Source organism: Scylla paramamosain, chromosome 33, assembly GCF_035594125.1.
Source record: "Scylla paramamosain isolate STU-SP2022 chromosome 33, ASM3559412v1, whole genome shotgun sequence".
Lineage (NCBI taxonomy): Eukaryota > Metazoa > Arthropoda > Malacostraca > Decapoda > Portunidae > Scylla > Scylla paramamosain.
In genome coordinates this window covers 14,323,490-14,349,375 of record NC_087183.1, presented here as the reverse complement: position 1 = coordinate 14,349,375, position 25,886 = coordinate 14,323,490, and the positions used below count along the sequence as shown (strand labels likewise).

General features: G+C 40.2%; 3 protein-coding genes across 3 annotated transcripts; 2 read left to right on the top strand and 1 right to left on the bottom strand.

Annotated features, from left to right (window-relative positions):
• The first annotated feature begins 1,312 nt into the window (after window positions 1–1,312).
• Window positions 1,313–8,166, top strand: LOC135089732 (regulation of nuclear pre-mRNA domain-containing protein 1B-like). Its single transcript, XM_063985711.1, has 7 exons — window positions 1,313–1,579; window positions 3,326–3,565; window positions 3,681–3,737; window positions 3,927–4,081; window positions 4,486–4,585; window positions 4,900–5,075; window positions 5,356–8,166. The coding sequence occupies exons 1-7, from the start codon at window positions 1,429–1,431 to the stop codon at window positions 5,500–5,502; spliced, it is 1,026 nt and encodes a 341-aa protein (XP_063841781.1). The 5' UTR covers window positions 1,313–1,428; the 3' UTR covers window positions 5,503–8,166.
• Window positions 8,167–8,335: 169 nt separating this feature from the next.
• On the bottom strand, window positions 8,336–14,945 carry LOC135089728 (syndetin-like). The gene is made up of 8 exons (XM_063985708.1): window positions 13,238–14,945; window positions 12,827–13,074; window positions 12,319–12,479; window positions 11,870–11,984; window positions 11,549–11,758; window positions 10,955–11,101; window positions 10,379–10,552; window positions 8,336–10,242 (listed from the first exon to the last, which is right to left on the bottom strand). Exons 1-8 carry the CDS (start codon window positions 14,850–14,852, stop codon window positions 10,000–10,002), a joined length of 2,913 nt encoding a protein of 970 aa, XP_063841778.1. The 5' UTR covers window positions 14,853–14,945; the 3' UTR covers window positions 8,336–9,999.
• A 542-nt stretch (window positions 14,946–15,487) lies between these two features.
• LOC135089731 (translocon-associated protein subunit delta-like) lies at window positions 15,488–19,231 on the top strand. Its single transcript, XM_063985710.1, has 6 exons — window positions 15,488–15,644; window positions 15,968–16,086; window positions 16,880–16,954; window positions 17,634–17,723; window positions 17,941–18,006; window positions 18,609–19,231. Exons 1-6 carry the CDS (start codon window positions 15,596–15,598, stop codon window positions 18,711–18,713), a joined length of 504 nt encoding a protein of 167 aa, XP_063841780.1. The 5' UTR covers window positions 15,488–15,595; the 3' UTR covers window positions 18,714–19,231.
• The last annotated feature ends 6,655 nt before the right edge of the window (window positions 19,232–25,886 follow it).

The following is a 25,886-nucleotide window of genomic DNA, read 5'->3' as shown; positions in this document are numbered from 1 at the left end:
GTCCTCCAGAAATGGGTCATTGCGAGTCTGGAAACGGCGGTGTTGGGGCAGCTCATCCATCAGCTCCAGCTCTCCTAAGTGCCCCACACCAAGGAGGATAGCCCTGAATGCCTTTGGGATTTGTTTTAATGATAATAATGTATCCACAATCACTAAAATTTATAAGTATATTTCATGGCTGTTGTAATTACTTATGACTAAATGAAATTATAGTATAGAATTAATTTTCTGTAATATAATTCCCAAGACTTGGTACAGCTTCAACAGTGTACTTATTGACTTGGGATCAAGATAAACTTTAACCACCTACATGTTTTTTGGTACAACTAGGTCGAAAATAAATGTGTACATTATTTTGTCATGCAGTACACACACACACACACACACACACACACACACACACACACACACACACACATACACAGTGCAATCTAGCTTCCACCTGTCAGATATATTAAACACGCATATATATATATATATATATATATATATATATATATATATATATATATATATATATATATATATATATATATATATATATATATATATATATATATATATATATATATATATATATATATATATATATATATATATATATATATATATATATATATATATATATATATATGCTGTTTCTTATTGTCCCAAAGAAGATAACTATCATATAACTTATCTACATTTGCTACTTTTTTTTCCGCAAACTTGATTTCTCTCGTTTAATTCTTCCCTCCATTTTTTTTTTTCCCATTTATAAATTTGTTTTACTAATTTCACTGTTTTCTTATCCTGTAAGCTTTCTAGGTTTAAAAAAAATTTCCCTGTGGTAATTTTTTGGGTAAATTTACCCTTCAATCATATATTATAGCTGTCCCCCGTATTGCCTTAAATGCAAGAAATTGGGCTACGTTTAGTTACGTTTTGGTGTTCGTATCAAGGAGTGACTGAGGCAATATTAGCAAATGCAAGCCTATTTACATACATCCATGCATGAACAGGAAATAAAAAAAAAGCATACTAGGAAGAAATATATTATAATGCAAGAGCGTATGAGTTATATAAACACAAAATTTAAAGCCGGGTTGGAGGGGAGAAATGCTTAAATAATAATGGCTTGGCAGCAAATGACATCTGATCTCCTTTCAAACACCTCGCAGTGACCTAATACAACAACACAAAGGCAGAATAAAACTAAGGAACCGAAGCAAAACCAGTACCAAGGGAAAAAAAAAAAAACACTAGATAACGGTTTTCAGTAAGTGACAAATGGCAGCTCCCTCTCCCACCCTGGAGACCCCCACCACTGCCTCCTACCAGTGACACCCCCATCTCCCCTCCCCTTCTGGGCCCACCGAGTCCTCCCCAGCAGGTCCCGAGGCAGGCCTGTGACGTGGTGGCCCTGCTCACAACAACAACACTGTAGCCATGGCCAGTTTCAACGAGGACAGCCTGAAAAAGAAGCTAGATGACCTGAACATGTCCCAGCAATCCATCCAGACAGTATCCCTTTGGCTGATCCACCACAAGAAACACGCGCACACTGTGGTCAATGTGTGGTACAGGGAGCTCATTGCTGGTAAGTGTGGCTTGCTTGGAGGTTTCTAGGGCTTGGGATGAGCTGTGGTTTGCTTATTGTGGTTGTTTTGGTGTTAATAATAAGGTGAATGTGTTAGTTGTGGTGTGGTGTCTTCACTTATAACGTGGGAGGTTCTGGGGCTTGGGATGTAGTTATTCTGGTGTGGTTATTTGGGTAATATTTAGTAGTATCAATGAAATGATGGTAAATCTTATAAATAGCATATCAATATATATTTTGCCGGCCCTCCCCAGGCTGGACCTGGTGAGAGAGTGAGGTTTTTGGGTGGAAAACACAAAAATGAGTGAAATTTGGCCTTCAAGAAAAGTCTGTGAGAAAAACCATTCTTATTCGGAAAATTTTGGGCTGGGGAAGCAAATATGACTAATATATGGTCTCCCAAACCTAACCTAATCAAAGGGGGCTTTGCCCCTCTCGACCCATTTAACTTAACCCAACTAGGGAGTTGCAAACAAAACTCAGAAGAAAATGACCAAGAAAAGCTTTGAGAATCCACTTGAAGGCATGAACTGTAGATGCAGAAACAACTTTGGTAAATTTTTACTCTTGCACCAATCTCTCTGTTCCTGGTGAAACTATTTTTCAGGTAGTTTTTGGCCTGTTTTGAATAAATATACATGTTTTTCACACAAATCATTATATATATATATATATATATATATATATATATATATATATATATATATATATATATATATATATATATATATATATATATATATATTTTTTTTTTTTTTTTTTTTTTTTTTAACCCCTCCCTGATCTCACATTAGAAAGTAAAGTTTTGCAATAAAAACAAAAAAGGAGATTAATATAAAATGGACCAAACTCTACCAGAAAAGATAGTTTCATCCTCACAAATAAGTAACATAGCAATAAATCTCACTGGCAATGTTCCCTCCACAAGGACTGGCTGGCACTTGCCCATGGCCGCCAGCTGGCTGTCATGCACAACCAACCTAACCTAACCAAACTAACAACCTAACTAAACTAATCTAACCTAACCAGACTATCCTAACCTAATGTAACCTAACTGGCGAGGCTAAGAAATGAGTATGAAGTCATTACCTTATTTATCTATGTAAAATTTGGCGATACACTGGAAATAATCCAGGCGACATCCAATGCAGACAGACACCTTCCTCATACTAATTCAAATATTTCAGATTTAGTCACTTTTACCTCCTCAGGATGAAATAAAGTGCTATGATTGGTTATATTCATTCTTTATTTTTTAATTGGTCATTGGCTGCATTCTCAAACAAAAGAACCAATAACAGTGACTAATTTTGTACTTTCGCAACAAATGTGACATGCATGCACAAACAAACGCGCCTTCACTGGGGTAGGTTAGTATCTGCCTATCCATCAAACGTGTGGGTGTGTCACTTCTGAGCGTTGTTACGGGAGCGATGAAGCTTGCTTCCCCAAAAACAGATAAATCTTTAAAAATTGCTGTCAGCATTATAAATAATTTGCTGTGGGTATATATGGATTCAAATTGCTCAGAATGAGAAGCTTTATCTAATGAGAAGGGTAAGAAAAGCCATGTTGAGACCGGAGCAGGAGTAAAAGAATACTGCAACTTCTTTGGGCAAGGAGTTCCAAAGTCCCACAACACAAATAGGAAAAAACTTTGATATCAATGTTATGACGAGGGACAAAGATTTTTTTTTACTATGCCCCCAAGTGCCACTGTAGTTCAATCTCTCCCTTCTCCCATAGCCACAGACTCCCGGAAGCTCACATTTATGTACCTCGCCAATGACGTGATTCAGAACAGTAAGAAGAAAGGTCCGGAGTACAACAAGGAGTTTGGCAACAAGCTGGGCAAGGTGTTTGAGCATCTTGGGGGAATCCGCCTTGATGAGAAGTCTGTGCACGGCCTCAACCGGCTTCTCACGGTCTGGGGTGAACGGAATGTGTTTGACCATGAAAAGGTTAAGCTCTTCACAAAAAACCTCAGTAAGTAGCAAGTCCATTAATCTTTCATAATAGAATATTGCTGTTAGACTGTTCACTAAGCATTTCTTTCTATAGATGATCTGAAAATCAATTGTTTCCTTGTATGCTTTTTCAGATAAGGGATTGAAAATTAAGGAGGGCGGTGGCAAAAAGCGGCAACACGGCAGTAAACGTAAGTGAAAATGAGCAAAATTTTACAGTATGTGATTTTTGTGTATAAATATTCTTTCTTTTTATGAGAAGATGACAATAGTAACATTTTTTTAAATTGACAAATTCATTTAAATTAGCATCCTTAAATATTTACTGAAGATAAAGCCACAGGTTATCTGTACACCTTTTCCTTGTCATCCACCACCAGATAAGAGAGAATCCTCTAAAAAGCAGCGGAAGGAGAATGTTGAGTCAACAGACTCATCTCGCTTGAGGAGGGAGAGTGAGGGAGACCTGTCCCCCCAGACCACCCCGCCCCCTAGCGACCCCCCTGAGCCTGAGCAGCTGATTGAAGCTTTGCAGGTAATTTTGTGAGGAATGTTGTCTAAGGACTTGTCTCACTCATGAATTGGAACTGCAGGTATTTTGATATCTAGCTTAAACAATTTTACATATTAACCTTCAGTATATCATGCTGTCTAAACTGAACAAATCGCCTTTGGTTTCCTGTGAAATATGTGATCTAAATTTGGTCTTATTTATATACCATAACTAGAGTATTTTGATCTGGTTTAAAGTCTTGACATTTTAACTTTATCACTGTTATATCATCCAAACTATTATGCACTCTTGGCTTCCCATGCATTATGCTACTGGTTCCCATAATCTCGTGATTCCTCACATTCCGCTATTACATCAGTCAATTTGTCTAGAATAATTTTCAGTATTAATTCCTATCACTCAGTTCCTTGCCTATATTCTCCCAGGAACTTGAGAGTGCAGCTACCTCAGATGCAGTTGTTCGTGAGAAAATTGCAAGCCTTCCAGATGAAGTGTCTGATGTGACCCTCCTCAGTAAGCTTCAAGGTGAGGGAAAGATCTGAATTTCCATCACTGAAGACATATTTATTGCCCTCATATCTTTTATCTTTACTACTTAAAGTGTAGAATTCCTTAGTCTGCAATATTGCACCTTGTCTTCCTCTTTGATTCTACAATTTGCTGTAGACATTCCACACTTTTGTACTCCTAATATAGATACTTAAGATCACCCTGTCACCCTGTTACTCCTACATTATCTACTGACAAAGTAACTTAAGTTTTCTGTTGTCTATAACTCATACCACTGTATGATGATCTCTATTTGAATCCTGCCTCACACTTCATGATCATCCTGACAGACCTGAATGCAGCTCGTGCCCTTAGCAAGAAGGTGGAGGATGCCATGGCAATGTTAGAAACGTACAACAAGAGGCTGTCAGAGGAGATGGAGGCTCGCAAAATGGTAGCGAGGATGTTGCATGACTACATAACTTATCAGAAGGACCTCCTTGCCCAGGCAGAAGAGACCCTAGAGGTGAAGGCCTCTATGATTTACATTTCCATACACCATGATAAGCAATGTGGTTTCCTTCCTGCAGAGCATGGAACTTACTATAGATGAAATTTGGAGGAACATATTTAGTTATTCCCATACAATTTACTTCATCCCTCATTTCTTTTATGTAAATGGAAACTCCACTGATGCTACAATGAAGGGAATTAACAGGAACAAAAAGCAAAACAAAGTGCCATTCTCTTTCCTTCATTTTGACAATATTCAGAATTGGCATAATTTTGTTTTTTTCTCTGTCCAGGAGCATCGGCAGAAACACATCAAAGTCAAAAAGGTGCGGGACGAGCTGAAGGCACACCTACAAAACCTCCCGGACATCTCAAAGCTTCCCAGCATCCGCACAGGCAGCCTGGCGCCGCTGCCCTCTGCCGGCGACCTCTTCACGTGACTCTCTCCCGCCTGGTGCTCCAGTAACAGACTCATAATGCTGTGAATATTGTGATAATCAACGTTGAGATCCACCAGCACCAGAGAGAGAAAGCTACACCACCATCATGAGTGTTTGGCATGTTTGCTCCTAACGGTGATCTTGAGTGTGTATTTATCTTATTCTTTAAAGCTTGGTGACCATGACTTTGTTTTATGGAATTTTTTGCATTGTACATCTAACTGTTTCCTTTTTCATGTATCATGATGAAAGGTGCAGAGTTCTAAAGGTTTGAGTCACTCAGATCTTATTAAGAAATGAAAGGATCTTTCCTTTCAGGATTATTACTGTTTCCTCTGTATTTTCATTGAGCTGCTGTCTGGAAATGTATTAATTGTTTATAGTTAGTAGTTACTCAGTTAGGCCAGACTATCTGGGACATCTCCCTTATTAACTGGTTTATCTATAAATCCATGTAGTGCACTAGGAAAAGCTGTGTATTTGTTGTCCCTGATCATTAGTGCACTCACCTCAAGTAGCTCTTGAAAATAAGGGCCCTTTGCTCATAGAGGATAAGGTGAAAAACAAGTATTCAGTTTATGCTCTTAATGAAGATAACCTAAGTGATTGACCAGTCAAGCTTCACCCTTCTTTAAGGCTTGTCCCTGTAAAGAGTATATTTCTACTCTTTAAACAGTATATTTTTTTTCTTTTTTTTTTTTAACTAGTCAAGTGTAACCCAGGTTTGTCTCTCATAACTGAAATCTTGATGTACATAACTCCCTCATCTTAGTACCATGTTATTCACTAAAAAGGTTTCACCCACAACAGTGCTGCAACAATGAACAGAAGAAATATCCTTTGGTGCTCTGAACTTTTTTAATTACTTGTCACCCTCTTGATAAGTCTACACTTCCAGTGAACCTCTTCATATTAAAAAATGATATATCACTGGGTACTCTTATTTAAAAGTTTGCAGATAACATTCAAGTATTTTATAACCATTGTTTGATAGGATGAGGAGGGAAGCAGAGTGGGAAGCCTAGTGGTGCCAGCTTTAGTTAAGATTTTAGACCATCAGCTTCTTGAGTATAATGCAAGAACACAAACTGATGAGGTTGTAGTTATTTCACTATCAGTAACTCATTTCTCACATCATATTCATCAAATTCATTTCTTGCAAGGTTCAGAATAGGAAGGAAGGTGTAGAGGTTATAATGTAGTATCAGACATGTTAAATGGGCACTACCATTGTTGTGCTTACCATCCTGCCCTCATCTCCTTTACTCTTCATCAGTCCTCACCATTGTGCCGCCATTCTTCCATTCACCAAGCCTCATCCTTCCACTGACTCCTCAACTCATGTTTCTTCCTAGCTGATGCATTGAGAGTGGCTAAGCAAAGTTCATGTGTGGAATATTTTTCTGTTTATAGTATTGCAGACGTTCCTATCAGGCAAAGGGTATCTGATGTAGATCAACCAGTGCAATGAAAAAGACATTCAAAAAAATTACTTTTAATCTAAGATACTTAAAAATGTTTGTTTTAAATTGTGATGTATAAGGACAAAATATCTTTGAGACCCTTCCATGCTTTTTATGGAAGCATCTTACTTGTATGTGTAGCATTGCAATTGTTTTATTTTAGTTACTATAATTGACATGTATATAGAGATGGATAAATTCACTTATTGAAAAGGGATAATTGTGTCTAAAGATAAGTGAGATTATTGGAACATTTTACTTGGAATTATTCTGTGTGTGCAAAACTGGATTGTGTAAAGTCATTTACACCATTGTTATTCAGGAAAAGTTAAGCAGCGCCTTCCTTTTCCTCAGGGGGCGGCCACCCAATGCATGTCTTCCTATGGCACTTAGGAGTCATTACTAACTAGAGAGTGGGGGTTGTAGGGTGAGCCATAATTATTTTTAAGACTGTTCAGCAGCTTGACACCCCCTAGAAATGCACTGCACTAACCTGGCCAGCTTTTTGAAAGATGATACTGACGAGGGAAAAAAATGCCTGAGGTGTTTTTAAACTTATACTCTCCCCACCATGAATGTGTATAGCATAAGGGTAAGTAGACCCTTAACAGGTGTGCTAAAAATGAAGCTACACATGAATTACTTCCTCACAACGTAGCTTCATGATTACCTTTCTTTGCTAGATACAGATGGAAGTGGTGTTCACTCATTTACTATATTAACTTGGTTTTAAGTTCTGCCAGAGATAATTAATTTAATTGTAGCAGTTATCTGACAGATTCATAGACTCAGACCTTAGGAAGTTAATTATAATAATTACTATTTACATACTGCCTTGTTATAGTCTGAATCTTGAATGAGACAAAAGCAGGGCACATGAAAGGATTTTGGTGACTGAGTTTATCTCTGTTACTTAGACGCCAAGCTTTAAGTTCCCCTCCTCAGTACTGTATGTGAACATTAGGCAGAGGACTGCTTCCCTCGCCTGCCCTCACTCCTACTCAAGCATCTAATAAGTATTACAGTCTCAGCACATTGAGTTGTGAGCAGCAGATGACTTAAGGTCAATCAATACTGTGTTACTTGAGTATATAAGATTGTGTGCAGTGTGTTGTTTGGTGTGCAAGTTCATGCATTGCCTTATTCTGCATGAGTATCAATGTGTATACTATACATGTATTAAACTAGTGAAACATTAGAACACTTTTATTTTGTAGCCTTCAAAAGTTTGTGATTTTGATATATATATATATATATATATATATATATATATATATATATATATATATATATATATATATATATATATATATATATATATATATAATGCACACTGAGTAAGGGTTGAATTTTTTTTATCTAAAAAAGTGTTCATTAAAAAGATGTTTATTCAGCAACAAATTCATAATAATGATAACTTCAGTTATATATTAAATTATACTGTACAGCAGGAAAGCTTAATTTCCCTCATGACTTATTTAAAATTTCTCTTATGTTGTAACACTGTATAATACATTGCACTACTACCAAGGAGATGAGTTTCATTAGATACATTTGTTCACTTTTAAAGGAACTCTTAAAGCTAAGAACTTCCCAGCCAATAGTTCTATTTGATCATTATGTTACAGAGATTCAGCATTAGGCAGGCAAGGTTGCCCCACACATCACTCAATTCTAAAACTGAAAAGTAACAAGTTTTTTTTACACTCGATAGATGTAATAATATAAACATCTGTTCATATTAAACCCTTTTCCTGCACCCACACATTCATAAACCTGTGCACACACACACACACACACACACACACACACACACACACACACACACACACACACGTGGTGAGGTAAGCACTATTTATAAGGCAGGTGACAACTTAAAATTCAAAAACTGTACATTCTTGAAATCACAGAATCACAAGAATTTTCCTAAGAGCCAATCTCAGGAAAGACAGGCTCAGTGATCCACCTTCTCCTCACAACACTACACTTACTAAGTTCAATCCACATACTGGTCACAGCCCAGCACAGCGTTCTTAAGGATAAGCACTAACCACTACAGTTTCAGGCTCGGATATGAGAGAAGCTGTGCTTGGAGCAGTGTGCAGCAGCAGTCAGTGTTGTACTGATGGTCACCTGTCACAAGGGGACTTGCTGCCACCTGTCAATTATAGCAGCTGCACCATTCATCCTTAGTGACAAGTCTTCACCATCCATCCACAAAGGAGGCACCGCTACCTCTGTGTACTTGCCTCTCTTTGTTTACCACCTGTTCATCAACATAACTTTCCATTTCTACTTTCCATCACTAGTTTTCAAATTGTCATATTTAAGTTAATTATAATATACATATGGATGAAAACCATAAAATATATCCTAATGCACTACAGTATGTCTTTTATCATTGTGTGTCTATTTGTGTGGTGAACAATTTGATTGTTATATTTCATGCTACAATGAGTAATGAGAGCACTGTCTCAAAGGTTTATGCACAGCACATTTCCCTTACAACAAACATAATATGCTGAAATAAATGCTGTATTAGATTAAAATGCAGTGTTAAATTCATTATTTCCTTTCTTTAGTACTAGGATACTTCATAAATCATCATCTTAGCATGGACTGAACACTTTGATTTTAAAGCAAAGGGACCTCCATTCATGAAAGAAAAATCTGAAGTACAGTCAACTTATTTCAAAGGAATTTCTAATGTTGAAGGAGCAAACTGGATTGTTACATATCTTTCAGTAACATGAACCATTGCCCCTCTTAGCAATAAAAATTAGACTATCTTCATTACTGTAATTTTAAAAAGCAGATTCAACATTTGTTCATATGGATCAAAATTTGTTACTTGGCAGCAGCTCACCAACCTGCACAACTAAATGTCCTGAAGTTTGTGTAGGAATATGGGACAACCTGTACAGAGATCAACATTCTTTCCCTCCTTACAAAATTGAAAACAGCAGCAGCAGCAGCAGCAGCATTTGCCATCATAGCCTTCCACTAACCCACAGTCCCACATGAGAACCTACTCCTAGGACTTCTTGCCGCCCTCCTCTATGAGGGCAGCAATCCTCTGTCTGGAACGCTTGCTGACATGTGTCATGGTAGCCACCAGGGCAGTCAGTTGGCGGGGGGAATAGTCTGCCTGGCTCTGCTGCACCCAGGCCTCCAGCGCCCCCTCTGGCAGGTAGTAAGCTTTGATGTACGTCTCCACCAGGTGGCGGTCTGGTAGAGGCCGCACTGAGGTGAGGCACTCCAGCTTCATCAGGAATTGCTAAAGAGACACATTGGATACAAGTGTTAATAATGACACATTCAACAGTGTACACTGTCTGCAACCCATCCCAAGCCTATCCTGATGGCCCAGTCCTTCCTTGGCTTGCCCTGCCATCCCAGCAGCACATACTCACCTGGTAGTCCAGCTGCATGAGAGAGCGGCCTTCGTTGGTGCAGCGGCGGGCACTGGCAAACCCCTCCAGCAACGTGCGGTTAGTGATGCGCACAATGGATTCCCATAGGGCTGTGTACGCCTCCTCAGGAATAGGAGACGTCTGGCTTGCCTCCTCCAAACGCATGCTTAAAACCTGCAGGGGAAGGAAGACCAGTTTCTGAAACCCTATAACGTTCACTGATCTCCAGGTGTGACAAAATTTTTGTAATACTACGATTCAAGAACTGTATCTATACAAGTTTAAAATATGTATGGAACTTCAGTATGAAGATGTGGAACACAGATATCCCATAGAACAAATTTAGCAGCTTAACACACAGCTTAAGCACTGATGATAGCTTCCATACTCTACAAAATACCTCAACACTCATACATAGAGCTAAAACATTCATACATACATTTCCAGCCCCAAGATAGACAAGACACCCTGGAAGCTCAAACATAGCAGTTCCCATACTAAAAAAAATCTTTCTCAGCCCAGACACACACTTCACACCAAGACAGACAAGCAAGACACAACACAGCCTCCCCACACCTGCAGCTGCCTCAGGAGGATGTCCACATACTGGCTGTGCTGACTCATGAGGTCACTGATGTCCCATTTGACATTAGTCATACGGCTCAGCACTCCATCGTAGTCTATTGCCTGAGCAGCCACAGCAGTGTAGACATGGTGCCTTATCTAAAAGAGAGGGATGAGGAAGAAGAGTTAAGGAGTATGCAGTCAATTATAAGATTAGAATCCCCGGGTTAAAAGCCGTGGGTATTCTGGGATTCATTACTGATGCCTTGATGGATTAAAGTGAGGGGTATCTGCTTATCCCTAACACAGAAACAGAAGATTGTGATGCAAGCTACAGAAAAATACATTTCAATGTGTATGATTAGTATATGGTATATAAAGATTCTCTAAAACACAAAGCTAATAAATTTACCAATATCTGGAGAACCACAATACCACCACATCTGTTTTCTTATACATATGGTCATTTTTCAAGCACATGGAGCGGCAATATAAAGAAAGTACAATGCAGGAATGCCACTAAAATGAAAAGAATTAAAGGCAAGATTTAAGAGAATCCATCAGACGTCCAGGTCTATGACGACACCCACATCACCACACTGTTACCTCAGGAGTAATCTTGATGGTGCCTGTGTAGAACTGCTGCAGGAATGTTCTGCGCTGCTGTGGGATGAGTGGCTCAATGTGACAGTGCAGCGCCTCAAGCTGGGCTGCCAGGAAGGCCAGGCTCTCCACAGCCACCACCCGCACTGACAGGCCACATATACTCTCCGAGGAAGTGATGTCCACCACCGGAGACAGGGACGGACACATCACCTACAGCAGAGAGGAGAGAGGATATGTCACCATCAATCTTTTATGACTAAATTTTGCAACTCTTACCATTATCTAGTCTCTAATGTGTAATATTTCTCTGATATTTCTCACCTTGTCTTGATCGACTGGTTCCTCTGGCGAAGCATCAGGGATAAGGATGAGGGTGTCTTGGATCCTCTTTAGGGAAGCACGCAGCCTTCGACTCAGACTCTGCTCCAGCTCACCCCTGCAGCAGATATAAATCAGCAATAAGCTCCTCCTTTTACTCGTACATGCAACTTCCTAATCCTTAACCCTTTCACTGCTATTTGATACATCTATCCTTAATTATTAACCACTCCGAGACATCTTTACTTGTTCTGCAGCCACCTACAATCATTAAACTGGCTAGAAGTTGCAAAATCCATCCTTTTTAATCCCCCTTCTTTCCTGTAGATGCTTGTAAAGTTTTCATACATTCCAGTAATGTTAACTGTTTCATATGACAGTGGAAGGGTTACAATGCCCCATTAACCCTTCTCTATGCTATGTGAAAAGTCCAGGTGTGCATGCCAACTTACCTGGCACCAAAGAAGGTGAAGACAGTGTAGAGATAGTAGTCAAAGAGGTGACTGAGGCACACCATCACATCGAAAGCAATGGGTTGCAGGAGACGCATCATCTGTATGTACTTGCCGATGAGCCGCAGGATGGTGAGGGTTGTGTTGGTAACAATGGGAGCCTGTGGTGAATGAGAGATTAAATAAGTTATGGCAGCATTAAACTCTGATTAATGGGAGATGTAAGGTAGGTTATGGTGAGCTAATGTAAGCTTTATATTAAACACAGTCACTCTTACATAACATTATGAAATCAAACATTATATCAAAGTTTTCACATGTATAATTTTCATAATAAGATAAACAGTAGCATATAGTCTTATCTATCATGACATTACCTAACATCAGAGAACTAACCTAACTACTTTTGAGAAAAGACATGGATTCTAATATAAAAATAATACACAAAGAGAATGCAAAAATAATGCAGAAGAGCAGAGATTAATAGAAGACCTCTTACTGGAATTACCTTAGAGTGGCTGAGGCGTCGGCTAGCATGGGGCGGCCGTGCTGGGGGCGTGTCACCAATGTGCTCGTCCACATAGTCTCGCTTGAGTTCTATTGGCATATCCTCATCACTCTCGTCGTCGTCATCTGTCAGGCTGCCAGCTTCCCCATTTGCCATGATGTCCTCCTCCACTGCCTCTTCTGTCACCAGGTCAAAGGGCGACCCCTCCTGGCCATACTTGTCAAACACGTCACCCTTCTCAACACCACCTGAAAAAACAATGATCCTCAATAGACAGTTTTCACAGAGAGAGAGAGAGAGAGAGAGAGAGAGAGAGAGAGAGAGAGAGAGAGAGAGAGAGAGAGAGAGAGAGAGAGAGAGAGAGAGAGAGAGAGAGAGAGAGAGAGAGAGATGAAAAAACATTAACTTTACCTTGTGCCTTGGTGGGAGAAGCAGTGGGGGAGGTGATGCGGGTAAGGCTGGTGTCCCTCCCTTTGAGGAACCTGTACTCCATCAGTTGGTGGATGGTAAAGGTGGACTTCACAGGACATGCCTCCCACCCCTCATTCTCTAAAAACATGCGCAGCTCCTCCATGCGTGCCCGATGATGGTTCCTGAAGTAGTTGATGGATTGCTGCTTGATGGACTCACGCAGGGTTTCTGACTTACTGCCACAGAAGCACTCACCAACCTCAATCAACTTGTTCATCACGTCTAGGATGCGCAGGAAGTCATCGAACTTAAAGTGTGCGAGGTCCGAGGCAAGGGTGAAGGTGCGCACTTTGGCCTGCACATCCTGCCATATCCTGTAGAGGCCATGTTCCAGTTTCTGCTTGATGTACTGCTCTGACACAACCCCTTCGTTGCTACCGTTGTTACTCGAGGCTGCTGCATCATCACTGGTTGCCTGCTTATTGTTCTCATGCCAAGTTATTATGTTCCTGTAACTCCTCAGGACATTCCACATGCACTTACTGAGATCTAGGAGGCATGGCAGAAAGCTCTCCTCATTTATGTACTTGCATAACTCTGAGTACTGTAGCTTGGAGGAGGAAGAGGAGGAGGTGGAGGAGGAGGGGGTGCCAGTCACGCCCCCAATGCCTCCCGCTGCGGCACTGTTGTAGAGCTCGACGTACCCCAGCACAATGGTGAAAGCTGAGTTGTGGATGTGAGAGGTGAGGTGCATATGCAGCTGGTCCATCAGGGTCTGCGTCTTCCCCAGCAAGCCGTAAGCTGTCTGCAGCTTCTCATAACTCCGGACGTTGAAGTTAGCCGCCACCCTGGCCAGCGCTTGGTCCAGCTGCTCCTCAGCCACCTCCAGTGTGTCCTGCAGCTTGGTGCTCAGCTCGGATATGCAGGTGAAGTGCTTGAAGGTTGCTGCCGCTTTCTGGCACTCAAGGAGCAGCTGGATGGCACCCGGGTAGTCTTCCGCTCGGAGCAACGTCTGAAGCTGCTCGTCTGTCATCTGTAGAGTGCGAATCATCCTCAGTGACCGGATAACGCTGGCCACCTTCTGCCTCTTGCTGTAATTGGCCAGAATGCCCAGACTAGCCGAGGTGAACTGGCTGCGGCCCTGCGCCAGCTTCCTGCGACCCTCCACACACAGCCCCACCATGCGGATCACCTCCCGCTGCAGTTCCATCACCTGCTCCATCTCTGCGCTGCACAAGCCTTGCTTCTGCATGATGAGGTCGGACACACGCCGCGATACAATGTTCTGCTGCTTCCTGAGACGGGAGCGCAAGCCATTGATCACATTCACGTCTATGGTGTCTGGGAACTTCTTCAGCTCATGCTCACTGATGTCCACGTCCCCGGCCTCGAAGTAGATCTGCTCGATGCCATCAATCACCGCCTGCTCCGCCTCTGGGGTGAGAATCTGCTCCTTGAGGACGCTGGTCTTCCTGTGCAGCTGGGCCGTCACTGCCATACGCCCCTCAAAGTCATCCGAGGTTACAAACTCCCCGCCCAGGACAGTCGAGGAGGGTGTCTTATTGAGCGATATCTGCTTGTCGATGAAGGACATGAACTTTTCCTTAATATCCATTGTGGAGACATGAAGAAAAGGTAACTTCCCGTCCGCCCAAGACCACCAGCTGATCACTGTAAACAAACACGCAGCCTGTCACCACAACACTAATCTCTGTGTATGTGTGCCTGTGTGTGCTCCATACTGGGAAATGATGCAGCTATTTACAGGCTTCAATAATGTCTTTGTAATATACGGTATGTCTGAGAATAATAAAACATGTCTTTATACACTTTTTCCCTTGCTAGGATTAATATTATTTTTCTTCATCACTTAGCTAAATTTGTTCATACACAAAAAGTTTTAAGCTCTAGGTATGTTAATATTAATACAACTTTGACTTTATATCCATCATAGCTATTTTGACAGCTAGTGTAATTATCACTGTTTTATATTCCTACAGCCCACGATAGTTATTTATTACACCTTCATCATCTATAGAATATTTATCTCATTTATAATTCCTTAGAAATTAGTCAAATGCAGTTTTCCTTTAATCCTACATGTGAAGTGGCAGACACGTATGCCGACTGAACGTTCCAGTAATATCACGTGGATATCCTAACCATTAAAAACACTGCACAAAATAACAAAATGAAACATTAGAAATAAGCAAAAATCCATAAAAATAATAGCACATGAATTAAAGCTCGGTATTTGATGTACGAAGGAGAACTTATGTGTTTTTAGGGGAGTTTGGGTGTGCCTGAGAGATCACTCCGTACGGCTGCAGGTAAACAGACGTCAAGGGAACCATCAACATGCAGGTTGTTGCTCTGATTTTCGCTGCCCTGGTGGCTGTAGCGGCAGGTAAGTGCATCCAAACACACTATCACATCCTCTCATTAACAGTGCATAGGTAGGGTAAGTTTCCATGGGCTAGACATTGCTATAATGATGTAAAATCTTTGGCCACCTGACGCCGGGTGGGGAAACGTGTTATATGTCACCTGTTTAATTAGACACGTGTGATTCTTTCCCTCATTAATGCTGCTTCCTTAGTTCAAGTCTCCATTGAGTAAAAATTGTTTAAAGTGTTATAATGCCATGACATTTTTGACCCCCTGATGCCGGTTAGGGAAGCACATGTGTCGTTTATTTTGCCTGTTTAATTAGACACTGACTCTTCTCAGGTGAGACCTGCACGGGGGCACAGGTGGATGCTGTAGGGTTCACCTCACAGGACGCCACCATTGTCACCAAGATTGCCTACATTGCTGACTTCACTCTCTCCTGCTCCAACGGTGCGAAGGTGAGACAAACAGAGAGAGAGAGAGAGAGAGAGAGAGAGAGAGAGAGAGAGAGAGAGAGAGAGTTGCTGTTAATTTACTAGAATAAAATTGAAATAACATTATCATTAAACATAAGCATTTTCATCTGAAAACTAAGTTTTGTTTGGATAGGTTTAGATTTATTCAGTTCATTAATTTCAGTGAGAGAAAGAAGTTACTATTAATTTACCTATTGGGCATTGTAATTAAAAAGTTTGTCTCACAAGGGACATTTTGCATTCCTTTTATCTGTCATCAATTTACACTGTATCTTGTATATGCACCTCTCTAATGCAAGAGTTAACCAGTATTCTCAATCATTCATCCCTTTCTCTGGGAAACCCTGAAACTCCCTGCCTTCTTCTTTATTTCCTCCTTCCTATGACTTCAACTCTTTCAAGTAGGAGGTTTCAAGACACTTATCCTTTAATTTTTGATGACCATTCTTGACTCTGGAGACCAGCACCTCAGTGGGCCTTTTTTTTTTTTTCTTATAAATTTTATGCCCTTGGCCGGTGCCCTTCCTACATAAAAAAAAAAAAAAGTCATCCTATTCTTTATAATGATACCTGCTAATATGTGACCAACCTCTGTGTGGCTGTAGTGAATGTATCTTCCCTTCAGATAAATTAGTCATTGTCCCCTTGATGCTGCAAAGGTATGTGATAAAACTTGTCACTGATGCTACTGTGACGACTACTACTACTACTACTACTACTACTACTACTACTACTACTACTACTGTGTCTGATCCCTGTGTGTTTCCCCCTGCAGGATGTCTCACTGTATGCTGAGACTGTTGACGGCATTGTGGGTGTGGCTCGCTCTGTTGATGGGGTCAAGTACCAGGTGAGGGAAGGGTGGTGGGCGGGTACCATTGGCTGCTGATGTCACCCTTAGTATTATTATTATTGGCAGTCAATATCATGATTTACTTTAATGTTCTTATTCTTCCTTAGTAATGATAACAATAAGAACAACTGGCTTTCCTTTTATTACTAGTATTATTTATTTTCATGTTGATATTGCACGAAAAGCTGAAATCTTTATAACAGTTCGACATTCTTTAATCTTGCTCTTTTTAAAGGTTTATTTTTTGTGTAGATTATATTTTAGTCTAAGAAGTCATAACAGTTTAATTAAATTCTTATGTCTCCTAACTTCAACATAATAATAATAAAACCCTAAAAATTATAAGAACATCAAGGAGAAATAAGATGTACACTACTACAAATTGTGTATTCCATCAAACAACTCTCACACTTCCTGAGATATAAAATAATACAGCTTTTTGTAATTATGTATCTCTTCTGTTCCTCAGTCCCTCCTTATCCTCTCAAGTATATAACCTTTGACCCCAGCTGCATCACCCACATTCTCACCCTCCATCACATTCACACCCTCCACCACCTTTTCACCCTCCTGTTTCACTTTCTAATCCATTGCCTTTCCACTTATCTCATTTCTCCATTTCATTGTTAATCTTCTGCCTTTCATCTCACCCCATGTCTTAACCCCCTTCCTGCAGGTGAGCTGGGTGGAGGATGTGGCCACGGCTGTGTCTGGCGAGCGCCCCATCAAGCTGTATGATGACCAGGGATATGCTGCCCTCAGGAAGGTGTGTATTTACCTGGTTGTTTGTATGTTTTATTTGATTTATTGTGGTCAATGAAATGTATCTAATCAATACAAGATGTGAGTCAAGCTTTTGTCATCACCTGTCACTGTTTTATCTTTATAAACTGTGCATTGGTTGCCTTGTGTAGTAATAATGAGAGGAGAGCATCACTGTATATTGCCCTGAGTGAATAGTTCTCTCTCTCACACCCTGGCAGGCTCAGCGAGGTAACGAAGATACCTCCACTGTGCAGCCCATTGCTGTCATCAACCTGTACCACCCTGTAAGTATGAAGACTGAACCTCATCCTTCTGCTCTTCCTCCTCATCCTCATCCTCCTCATTCTCATCCTCTTAGTTATATTTTAGAACTTATTTTCATTATGGATTACCACTTAAATTATTTTCTTTAAGCCTTGTACGTACACACTTTAACCATGCTGGTAAACATGAACCATATTTTTATCCTTCCAAATTGTTCAATATTATGCCTGTTCACAAACAAAAAATTAACATATGTACATGAATAAATAGTGTTTTGAGAGATCCCTGCACAGAAACATCCGTCATTAAGAAATAACAATCATATCTTGCCAAAAAAAAAATAGAATAGATAGATAAAAAAAATAGATCAATCTCAAAAGTATTCCCACGACTAGCAAAACAATTACCGTAGATATAGATAGACCTCAAAAGTGTTCCCATGACTAACAGAACATAAAACACTATAGATATTGATAAATAGATATAAAAAAAAAAATGTTTTCTTGACTAATAAAATACAAATACTTGATATAAATAAATAGAAGACCTCCAAAAATATTCCCAAGACTCATAACAAAACATCAGTACAATTTGTAACACCCTCTTCTCCTTGCCATTTCAGGGTGCCTACCGAGGACCCTGGATTCAGTCTGAGACGATGGCCATCCTTGCCGCTATCTTCATCTACTACTATGCCCTCACTCAGAAGACTCGACTCATGGCCTAGAGCTGTGTAGAGGACGTGTGTGTATGAGTGAGCAAGTGTGAGTGTCTGTGTGTGTGAGTGAGTGATTCAGTCATTCATCATTGCTGTTGTTAATTATTTTGTACAAGATCATGTGTGTGTGTGTGTATACAGATGTTTATATGTACCAGTGTTGCTGTGTGTGTGTGTGTGTGTGTGTGTGTGTGTGTGTGTGTGTGTGTGTGTGTGTGTGAATACAGGTGGATACAAACCATTCATGAATCACTGCAGACATTCATCAATTCTTTAACCCAAGTGAAAATGATGATGATCTAAGAAGTCAACCCGTTTGGAATAGAAAATGGAAAGCTGTCTCGTCTTTTCTTTCAAAACAAGGGGATATTTAGTTATTTATTTGTAATCCGGGTACTTTACACTCCTATGGCTGTCACGGTGCAGGCAGACCATTAAAGGTTATCTGTAGTCTGTCACAAGTCTACTTTGTGCTCTGGTTGAGGATGACTGTGTGAAGAATGTTAGTAAAGTACCTATGTTTGTTACCTGTTCTTTCTCTTTTGATTCCTGCTTGATGTGAAATTATTTGCCTTTTTACTGTATTTTTGTTTATATTTATCAATTTTATTATTTATTTATTTTTGCAGTTTTAGAGACATTCTGCAGCTGCTGTGAGAAATACTTGTATACTCTATTTAACCGATTATGGGGTGGGTCTCATTAATTAAACCTCAACAGCATACTCCATAATCTCTTCCCTCTCAAGTATACACAACAAACAAACATGGCTACATGTGAAAATGAAACTGCAAAGAAAAAAAAAGTCGTGTTTGGAAGGTGAAAGAAAGAAACAATAGGACATAAATAACTCCTTAATACAAAAAAAAAAAAAAAAAAAACGCGAGAAGCATAGAAAGTACGGTTTAAACGATGAAATGTGGGACAGGGGTCTTGCGAGGGGCACGGTGGGATGACTCTACAGAAGGGAGGGAGGAGTCACCTGAAGGAATGGGAGGGTCATATAGTCAATACTTTGATAGGAGACGTAGGGATGGAGAGAGGGAGAGATGAAAGCTTGGCAAACATTTGAGAGAAAGGTATGAGAAGAGGGAAAATGAAGGGAAGATAGGTTTTATGGTCGAAGTGAAGGCCTAAACAATACTTGGAAGGTTAGAGGAGGATGAGGAGGAGAGGGAAGATGTGAGTGAAAGTTATTTGCGTGTGTAGTAATATTACACCTCACTGCCTGTATAATGAAGAGTTGGAGGAGGAAGAGGATGATGCGTAGAAGAGGTTGGAGTGGCTATGATTAAGTGTCTGTCCGTCCATGGTAGATAAATGAATGGCTGGGGAATGAAGGGAAGGCGTGTGTGTGTGTGTGTGTGTGTGTGTGCGTGGCAAACGGTTCCATTGGAGTGCACATGCGCAAACAGATTGGCAAATTACGAGATAGATTAACTTGCAGACTCACAGATAGATAAATATTGAGATACACAAAACCTGTGAATAATTTTGTAGTGATGATGATGATGATGATGATGGTGATGATGATCGTGATAACAAACCATTTATATTATTTTCTAAACCGAACACAAGGAAGGAGACGCCCATACCTCCCTCCTCCATTCCTTCCCATCCCTCCCTTCCCTCATTCATTCTCCATTCCTTTATTCTTGCCGCGGAGAAGAGAAAGTATAGGGGAGAGAGAGAGAGAGAGAGAGAGAGAGAGAGAGAGAGAGAGAGAGAGAGTAGTGTTGCGCGTTTGGTAATCCCTGTGACCCAATACTGACCGCCCTTCTCCTGCCTGCGCCTCGAGGTCACCTGTGGCTAGTCAATTACAGGTGGCCTTGGGCAGTGACGGAGATGTGACGCCGAGTGTCACCACCACTACACTGCACCACCAACACCATCACCATTACTAACAACTATTATCACTACTACTGCTACTTCTACTACTACTACTACTACTACTACCAGACACTACAAAAAACACCAGCATAATGACTCTGCATCACTCACTACCACTACAACCACTATATACAAAAGTCACCACTGTTATGACACAACTACCTTTACCCCCTCATCCACCCGAACCACCACCACCACCATGCAACACGGGGAAACAAGGGAAAACAACTCGTATCTGACGTAACTCCTGCAACTTGTGCCCTGGGCTGGAGGCAAGGAGCTACCGCCGCCCTACGTAAGGAGTTTCCTAGTCTCCTGTGGCTTCAAGGAGAGTCCTGCGTGGAGCGACTCTTAGGTGGCGAAATATGGATCATAAGAGAGCTGTTAGAGAGTCCTACGATGATAAGATAAATCCTATATTAAATTCAATGTTTGTGACTACATATAAAGGACTTTTCCTTTTATTTTTTTCTTCTACGATTATTTTTTTCTTTTGCTTTTAAGGATAGGCAAGTTAAGCTGTTTTTCATCCTTTTCTTTTTTTCCTCTCTCTCTCTTGGCCAGTCTCCTTGACACAAAAAATATGGCAAGAGAGAAAAATTAAGGTAATAATGGAGGGAATTAGCGATCTAGGATGAACACAGAGATCCTACGAGTGGCAAAGGAAGAAAACAAAATCCTTAATAAGCTGAGGAGTCCTATATGAAGTAAAGAGACATCCTACGAGTCAAAGAGAAGTCCTAAACTCAATACGGTGCCTCTAACTAAGCGAAGAGTCCTAAAATGGAAAGGGGGAGACCTGAGATGGGATTAGAGGGCCTTACTGATTAGAGGAGTCCTATAGGATGTAAGCAGACGTCCTACGAATCAATCACAGTGCCTGGGAATGTTACAGGGAGGCTTAAGGACACGATAAGGATTAAGAAGGAAGGAGTCTTGAAGGATTAGCTGCCTTTCTACGTATTTCCTTCCTCTCCCAGCCTCTCCTTCCAGCCCTTCACTCACACCTTCCCAGCATTACCGCCTCTCGCCTCACCCAGGTTAATTTCCTCGAGTTAATGGAAGGTAGTGAAGGAACCTTTCGTGCATCTGTCAACAACTAATGGCGATGTGAAGAGAAGAAGCGAGACACGTTCCTTGTAATCATTCACTTTGTTATGATTGCGTTGTCTTTCCCTATTGGTGTATGTGAAGCGAAGGAATAATATGCAGTAAAAAGTGTGTAGAGATTGGAAAGCCTTCAGTGCGTGGTATGAAATAGATAGAAAAGATGGAAGAACAGGAAATAAGTGCTTGAAATCGATCATTAGCTAAAGTACAATGAAAGGAAAAGGAATATAAACGAAAGAAAAAGAAGAAAAAGGAGAATGAAAAGGGAAAGTAAAGAAACAAAAAAAACGAAAACAATATAAAAAAAAACATTTCATCTCAAAAAAAAAAAAAAACAAAAAAAACTTAAAAAAAAATATCGAGATTACAAACATAATGGATGACAACGAGGATTACCATCACGAGGGACAAAAAAAGGGAAGCTCAAAACGCGCCACAACTAACACTAAGGCAATAAAAGGCTGTACAAGGGACTGATAATGCTCGCGCCAATCAGAAAGCAGAGAAAAACATAAACAAATAAATACGAAAGCCATTTTCAAAAGTAAGAGTGATTTTTTAAGAGAGAGAGAGAGAGAGAGAGAGAGAGAGAGAGAGAGAGAGAGAGAGAGAGAGAGAGAGAGAGAGAGAGAGTACGTTAAGTAATGTGTAAATATACTAACAAGAAGAGTAAAAGAGAAAGAATAAGGGAGAAAAAAAAAGAAAACGAAGAATTTAGAAACAGCAAATGTTGAAAGGAAAAAAAACAAATGAACAAAAAACAATAAAGGAGAAAAAAAAAGAAAGAGACGCCAGAGAGAGAGAGAGAGAGAGAGAGAGAGAGAGAGAGAGAGAGAGAGAGAGAGAGAGAGAGAGAGAGAGAGAGAGAGAGAGAGTTGAGGTTTCAGGCAGACAACACTAATAATGTCATCTTTAGCCTATGAAAGATTACAAATATTTAAGTAATGCAATCTATGTAACTTACTCTTATAACATGTCACTGTATAAATAAAAACATGGAAAATATAAAGACAAGATGGGTGAACACACTCTATAATGAACCTGTAGGCCTCCTGCAGCCCACCTGGATAGGCCTAGAAGGGTTGTTACTTGTCATCTTATTGAGTCCCCCTCACCTGAGAACAGAGGGACACACCTGCACCCACTACCTGTCCCCTTACTTTCTCTACTTCTTCCCCTCCAACCACCTATAGGAAAGAATAAATTAATCTCTCTCTCTCTCTCTCTCTCTCTCTCTCTCTATTTGCATGCACAAGTGTTTGAAGAGGTCAGACAGGCCGCCGCGTATGTAAGATAGGGAGGGTAAGGTGAAAGTGTGTGTGTGTGTGTGTGTGTGTGTGTGTGTGTGTGTGTGTGTGTGTGTGTGTGTGCAATGATCCTATTACGAAGGTTAGCCATTATTTTTTTTTTCACCTCCATTTCTCCTAATTTTCTTCTGCAGTCTCGCTTCCTATCTTCCTCCTCCTTCTCTTCCTCCCCCCTCCTCCTCCTCCTCCTCCTCCTCCTCCTCCTGTGGTTACTCGAAGAATCCTCATTGACGGTAATCACTTCCTTTTCTCATTTTTGCGGTAAATCAAAGTACTCCCCCCCCGCTCTCTCTCTCTCTCTCTCTCTCTCTCTCTCTCTCTCTCTCTCTCTCTCTCTCTCTCTCTCTCTCTCTCTGAAGAAGAAGAAGAAGATATACAGACTACCACCAGGACCACCACCACTACTACTACTACTACTACTACTACTACTACTACTACTACTACTACTACTACTACTACTACTAACAATAATAATAATAATAATAATAATAATAATAATAATAATAATAATAATAATAATACAAAATAAATAAAAGTTTAGACAAATAGAAAGTTACACCAAGCCTAAAGAAAAGGGACACACACACACACACACACACACACACACACACACACACACACACACACACACACACACACAACCTATTAGTACCTGAGGACTTTCCCTTCCAACGGCACACCTGTCTCACGAAGGTAATTTTAGAGTACAGGTAAACCCCCTTCCATTCCCTTCACCTTTCCCTATTTCTCCTTCCCTTCCTCCTCGTCTACCTCCTCCTCCTCCTCCTGTTCTTCTCCCTTTGTCACTTCCTGCAATTCTTATTTTTTTATCTGTAATTTTAATATTTTTTTCTTTTCTAATTTAGTATTCCTGTAATTTTAGTAATTTCCTTTTCTTGTTATCTATTGTTTTCTTTTTTTTTTGTAATCTTTCGTTTTCGTTTTCGTCAGGAATCGATAACCGTTTTTCTTTCTTTCTTTCTTTTTTTTTTTTTTTTTTTAATGCGAACTCTGTTAAATCTTTTTACGTCAATCTATGAAGTGTATTTATTGTTACTCGTTTATCTTTTATCTTTCATCTCATTTATCGTTATCTATCTATGTTTTGATGAGTGAAATAGAAGCTGAGTTACTGTAGTTGAGTATGTGTACGTATGTATGTATGTACGTATGTAGATTGGTGGACATGTAGGCAGGTAAGTAAGGAGGTAGGTAGGTAATTAATGGCATGTTTCCGTGTCTGTTACCTGAGAGAAACTGAAATGAAGTGGAATCACTCTCTCTCTCTCTCTCTCTCTCTCTCTCTCTCTCTCTCTCTCTCTCTCTCTCTGAATTATACAAATAAACTTTTTTAACACTTTCCTATTTCTATGGGTTCTTTCTTGGCGTGGGTCGTGTCGAGGCATTTCTTCTCCTTTCTCCTCCTCCTCCTCCTCCTCCTCCTCCTCCTCCTCCACCATCATCACCACCTTCCCTTTCAGTGTTAGCGCCCCCCCCCCCTATTTCTCTCTCTACCAGGTACTCTCTTTGCCCTCCCTGCCCCCTTGTTCCGTGCCCAGGTGAGTCTGGCTTACCTGTAAACCCGACACACAGTCACGTTTCAGCCACTCACGCACGCGTCCCTTTTTGATGCCCAAGTAAAGTATAATGTTAGTGTCGTCTGTTTGTCTGTTTGTCTGCTTCTCTTCTCTCTTTCCTCTTTCTTCAAAACTCCAATAACTTCCACTTTGTAATCATCTACGTATTGCTACAGAGACAAACCTTAATGATGATACAAGTTTTCATGACAGCGTATATTTTTTATTTTTTTATAAATTAGCACTGGAAACATAAAAACACTTGGTAACTAACACTAGAACCATAAAGAAAAACTCTAGACGCAATTCAAAACCCCAATAACTTCCACTACACCCTGTTAAAACGCAGTCGAGAAAAAACCAGCGTAAAGTTTTATAATATGGTGCTTTATAACCTCCTACGTATTGCTACAGTCACCCACGAGCACCCAGGAAAGAAGAACCTAAACTCATACGTCCACAAGGGAAGGATTGCGTCACCAGTAACCCATATGTCTCGCCGCAAACAGTTGATAATAACCACGTTGCTTCTGTGACCACGAAAACAATAAATAATTTGGCAAAAGCTTCTCCCTCACAACCTCAGAACCTCACTCACTCTCTAAGCTGGTCCTCTGCGTCACCCGTTTTCTATGGCCCGTTTTCTTAAATGATTTATTCCCTCATTAAGATTATTTCCTATGGCTGTTTTCTTTTTTCTTTTCATTTCCTACTGATCGTAAAAGATATGTCTTCATTTTCTTTAACGTTTCAGTGTCTCATCTGGGCTTTCTTTAACAGGATCTAGTGAAAGTTCTTGCTTTTTAGTGTTTTCATGTTTCTAATGATAGTTTAAAAATAGTTTAAGGGTTTTTATATGGTTAGTGAATGTTATTTGTTTTTTTTTTCAGATTTTTTTTTCATGTTTCTAGCGACAGTTTAAAGATTTCTGCATGGTTATTGGAAGTTATTTGGGTTTTCTTGAATGTTTTAATGAATCTAGTGACAGTTTAGTTATTTAAGTTTTCTAGAGTGTTTAAATGAATCTGGTGACAGTTTAAGTGATTCTGGACTCTCAATAGAAAAAAAAAAAAAATCCTTGAGAACTCGTAAAATCACACAAAAGTGCTTATAAGCGATAGAAATGTGAATATTGCGATATAACCATTACAATACACTTGAAAATCCCAATACACCCCAATAACTTCCACTAGGTCCTGTTGAAAGTAGAAACAAGACGCCGAAACGTGAAGAAATACGCATCTACATTTCAACTCCCTATTCAGACACTATAGCATTTTGTACACCTGCCCAAAGAA

Coding starts and splice junctions, on each gene's coding strand:
- LOC135089728 (XM_063985708.1), bottom strand. CDS start 14,852: ATGGATATTAAGGAAAAGTTCATGTCCTTCATCGACAAGCAGATATCG. Junction 13,075..13,237: donor TTCTCCCACCAAGGCACAAG/GTAAAGTTAATG, acceptor TTGTTTTTTCAG/GTGGTGTTGAGAAGGGTGAC. Junction 10,553..10,954: donor TCCTCCTGAGGCAGCTGCAG/GTGTGGGGAGGC, acceptor CTTCCCCTGCAG/GTTTTAAGCATGCGTTTGGA.
- LOC135089732 (XM_063985711.1), top strand. CDS start 1,429: ATGGCCAGTTTCAACGAGGACAGCCTGAAAAAGAAGCTAGATGACCTG. Junction 1,580..3,325: donor GTACAGGGAGCTCATTGCTG/GTAAGTGTGGCT, acceptor CTTCTCCCATAG/CCACAGACTCCCGGAAGCTC. Junction 3,738..3,926: donor GCGGCAACACGGCAGTAAAC/GTAAGTGAAAAT, acceptor ATCCACCACCAG/ATAAGAGAGAATCCTCTAAA.
- LOC135089731 (XM_063985710.1), top strand. CDS start 15,596: ATGCAGGTTGTTGCTCTGATTTTCGCTGCCCTGGTGGCTGTAGCGGCA. Junction 17,724..17,940: donor GATATGCTGCCCTCAGGAAG/GTGTGTATTTAC, acceptor ACACCCTGGCAG/GCTCAGCGAGGTAACGAAGA. Junction 18,007..18,608: donor TCATCAACCTGTACCACCCT/GTAAGTATGAAG, acceptor TTGCCATTTCAG/GGTGCCTACCGAGGACCCTG.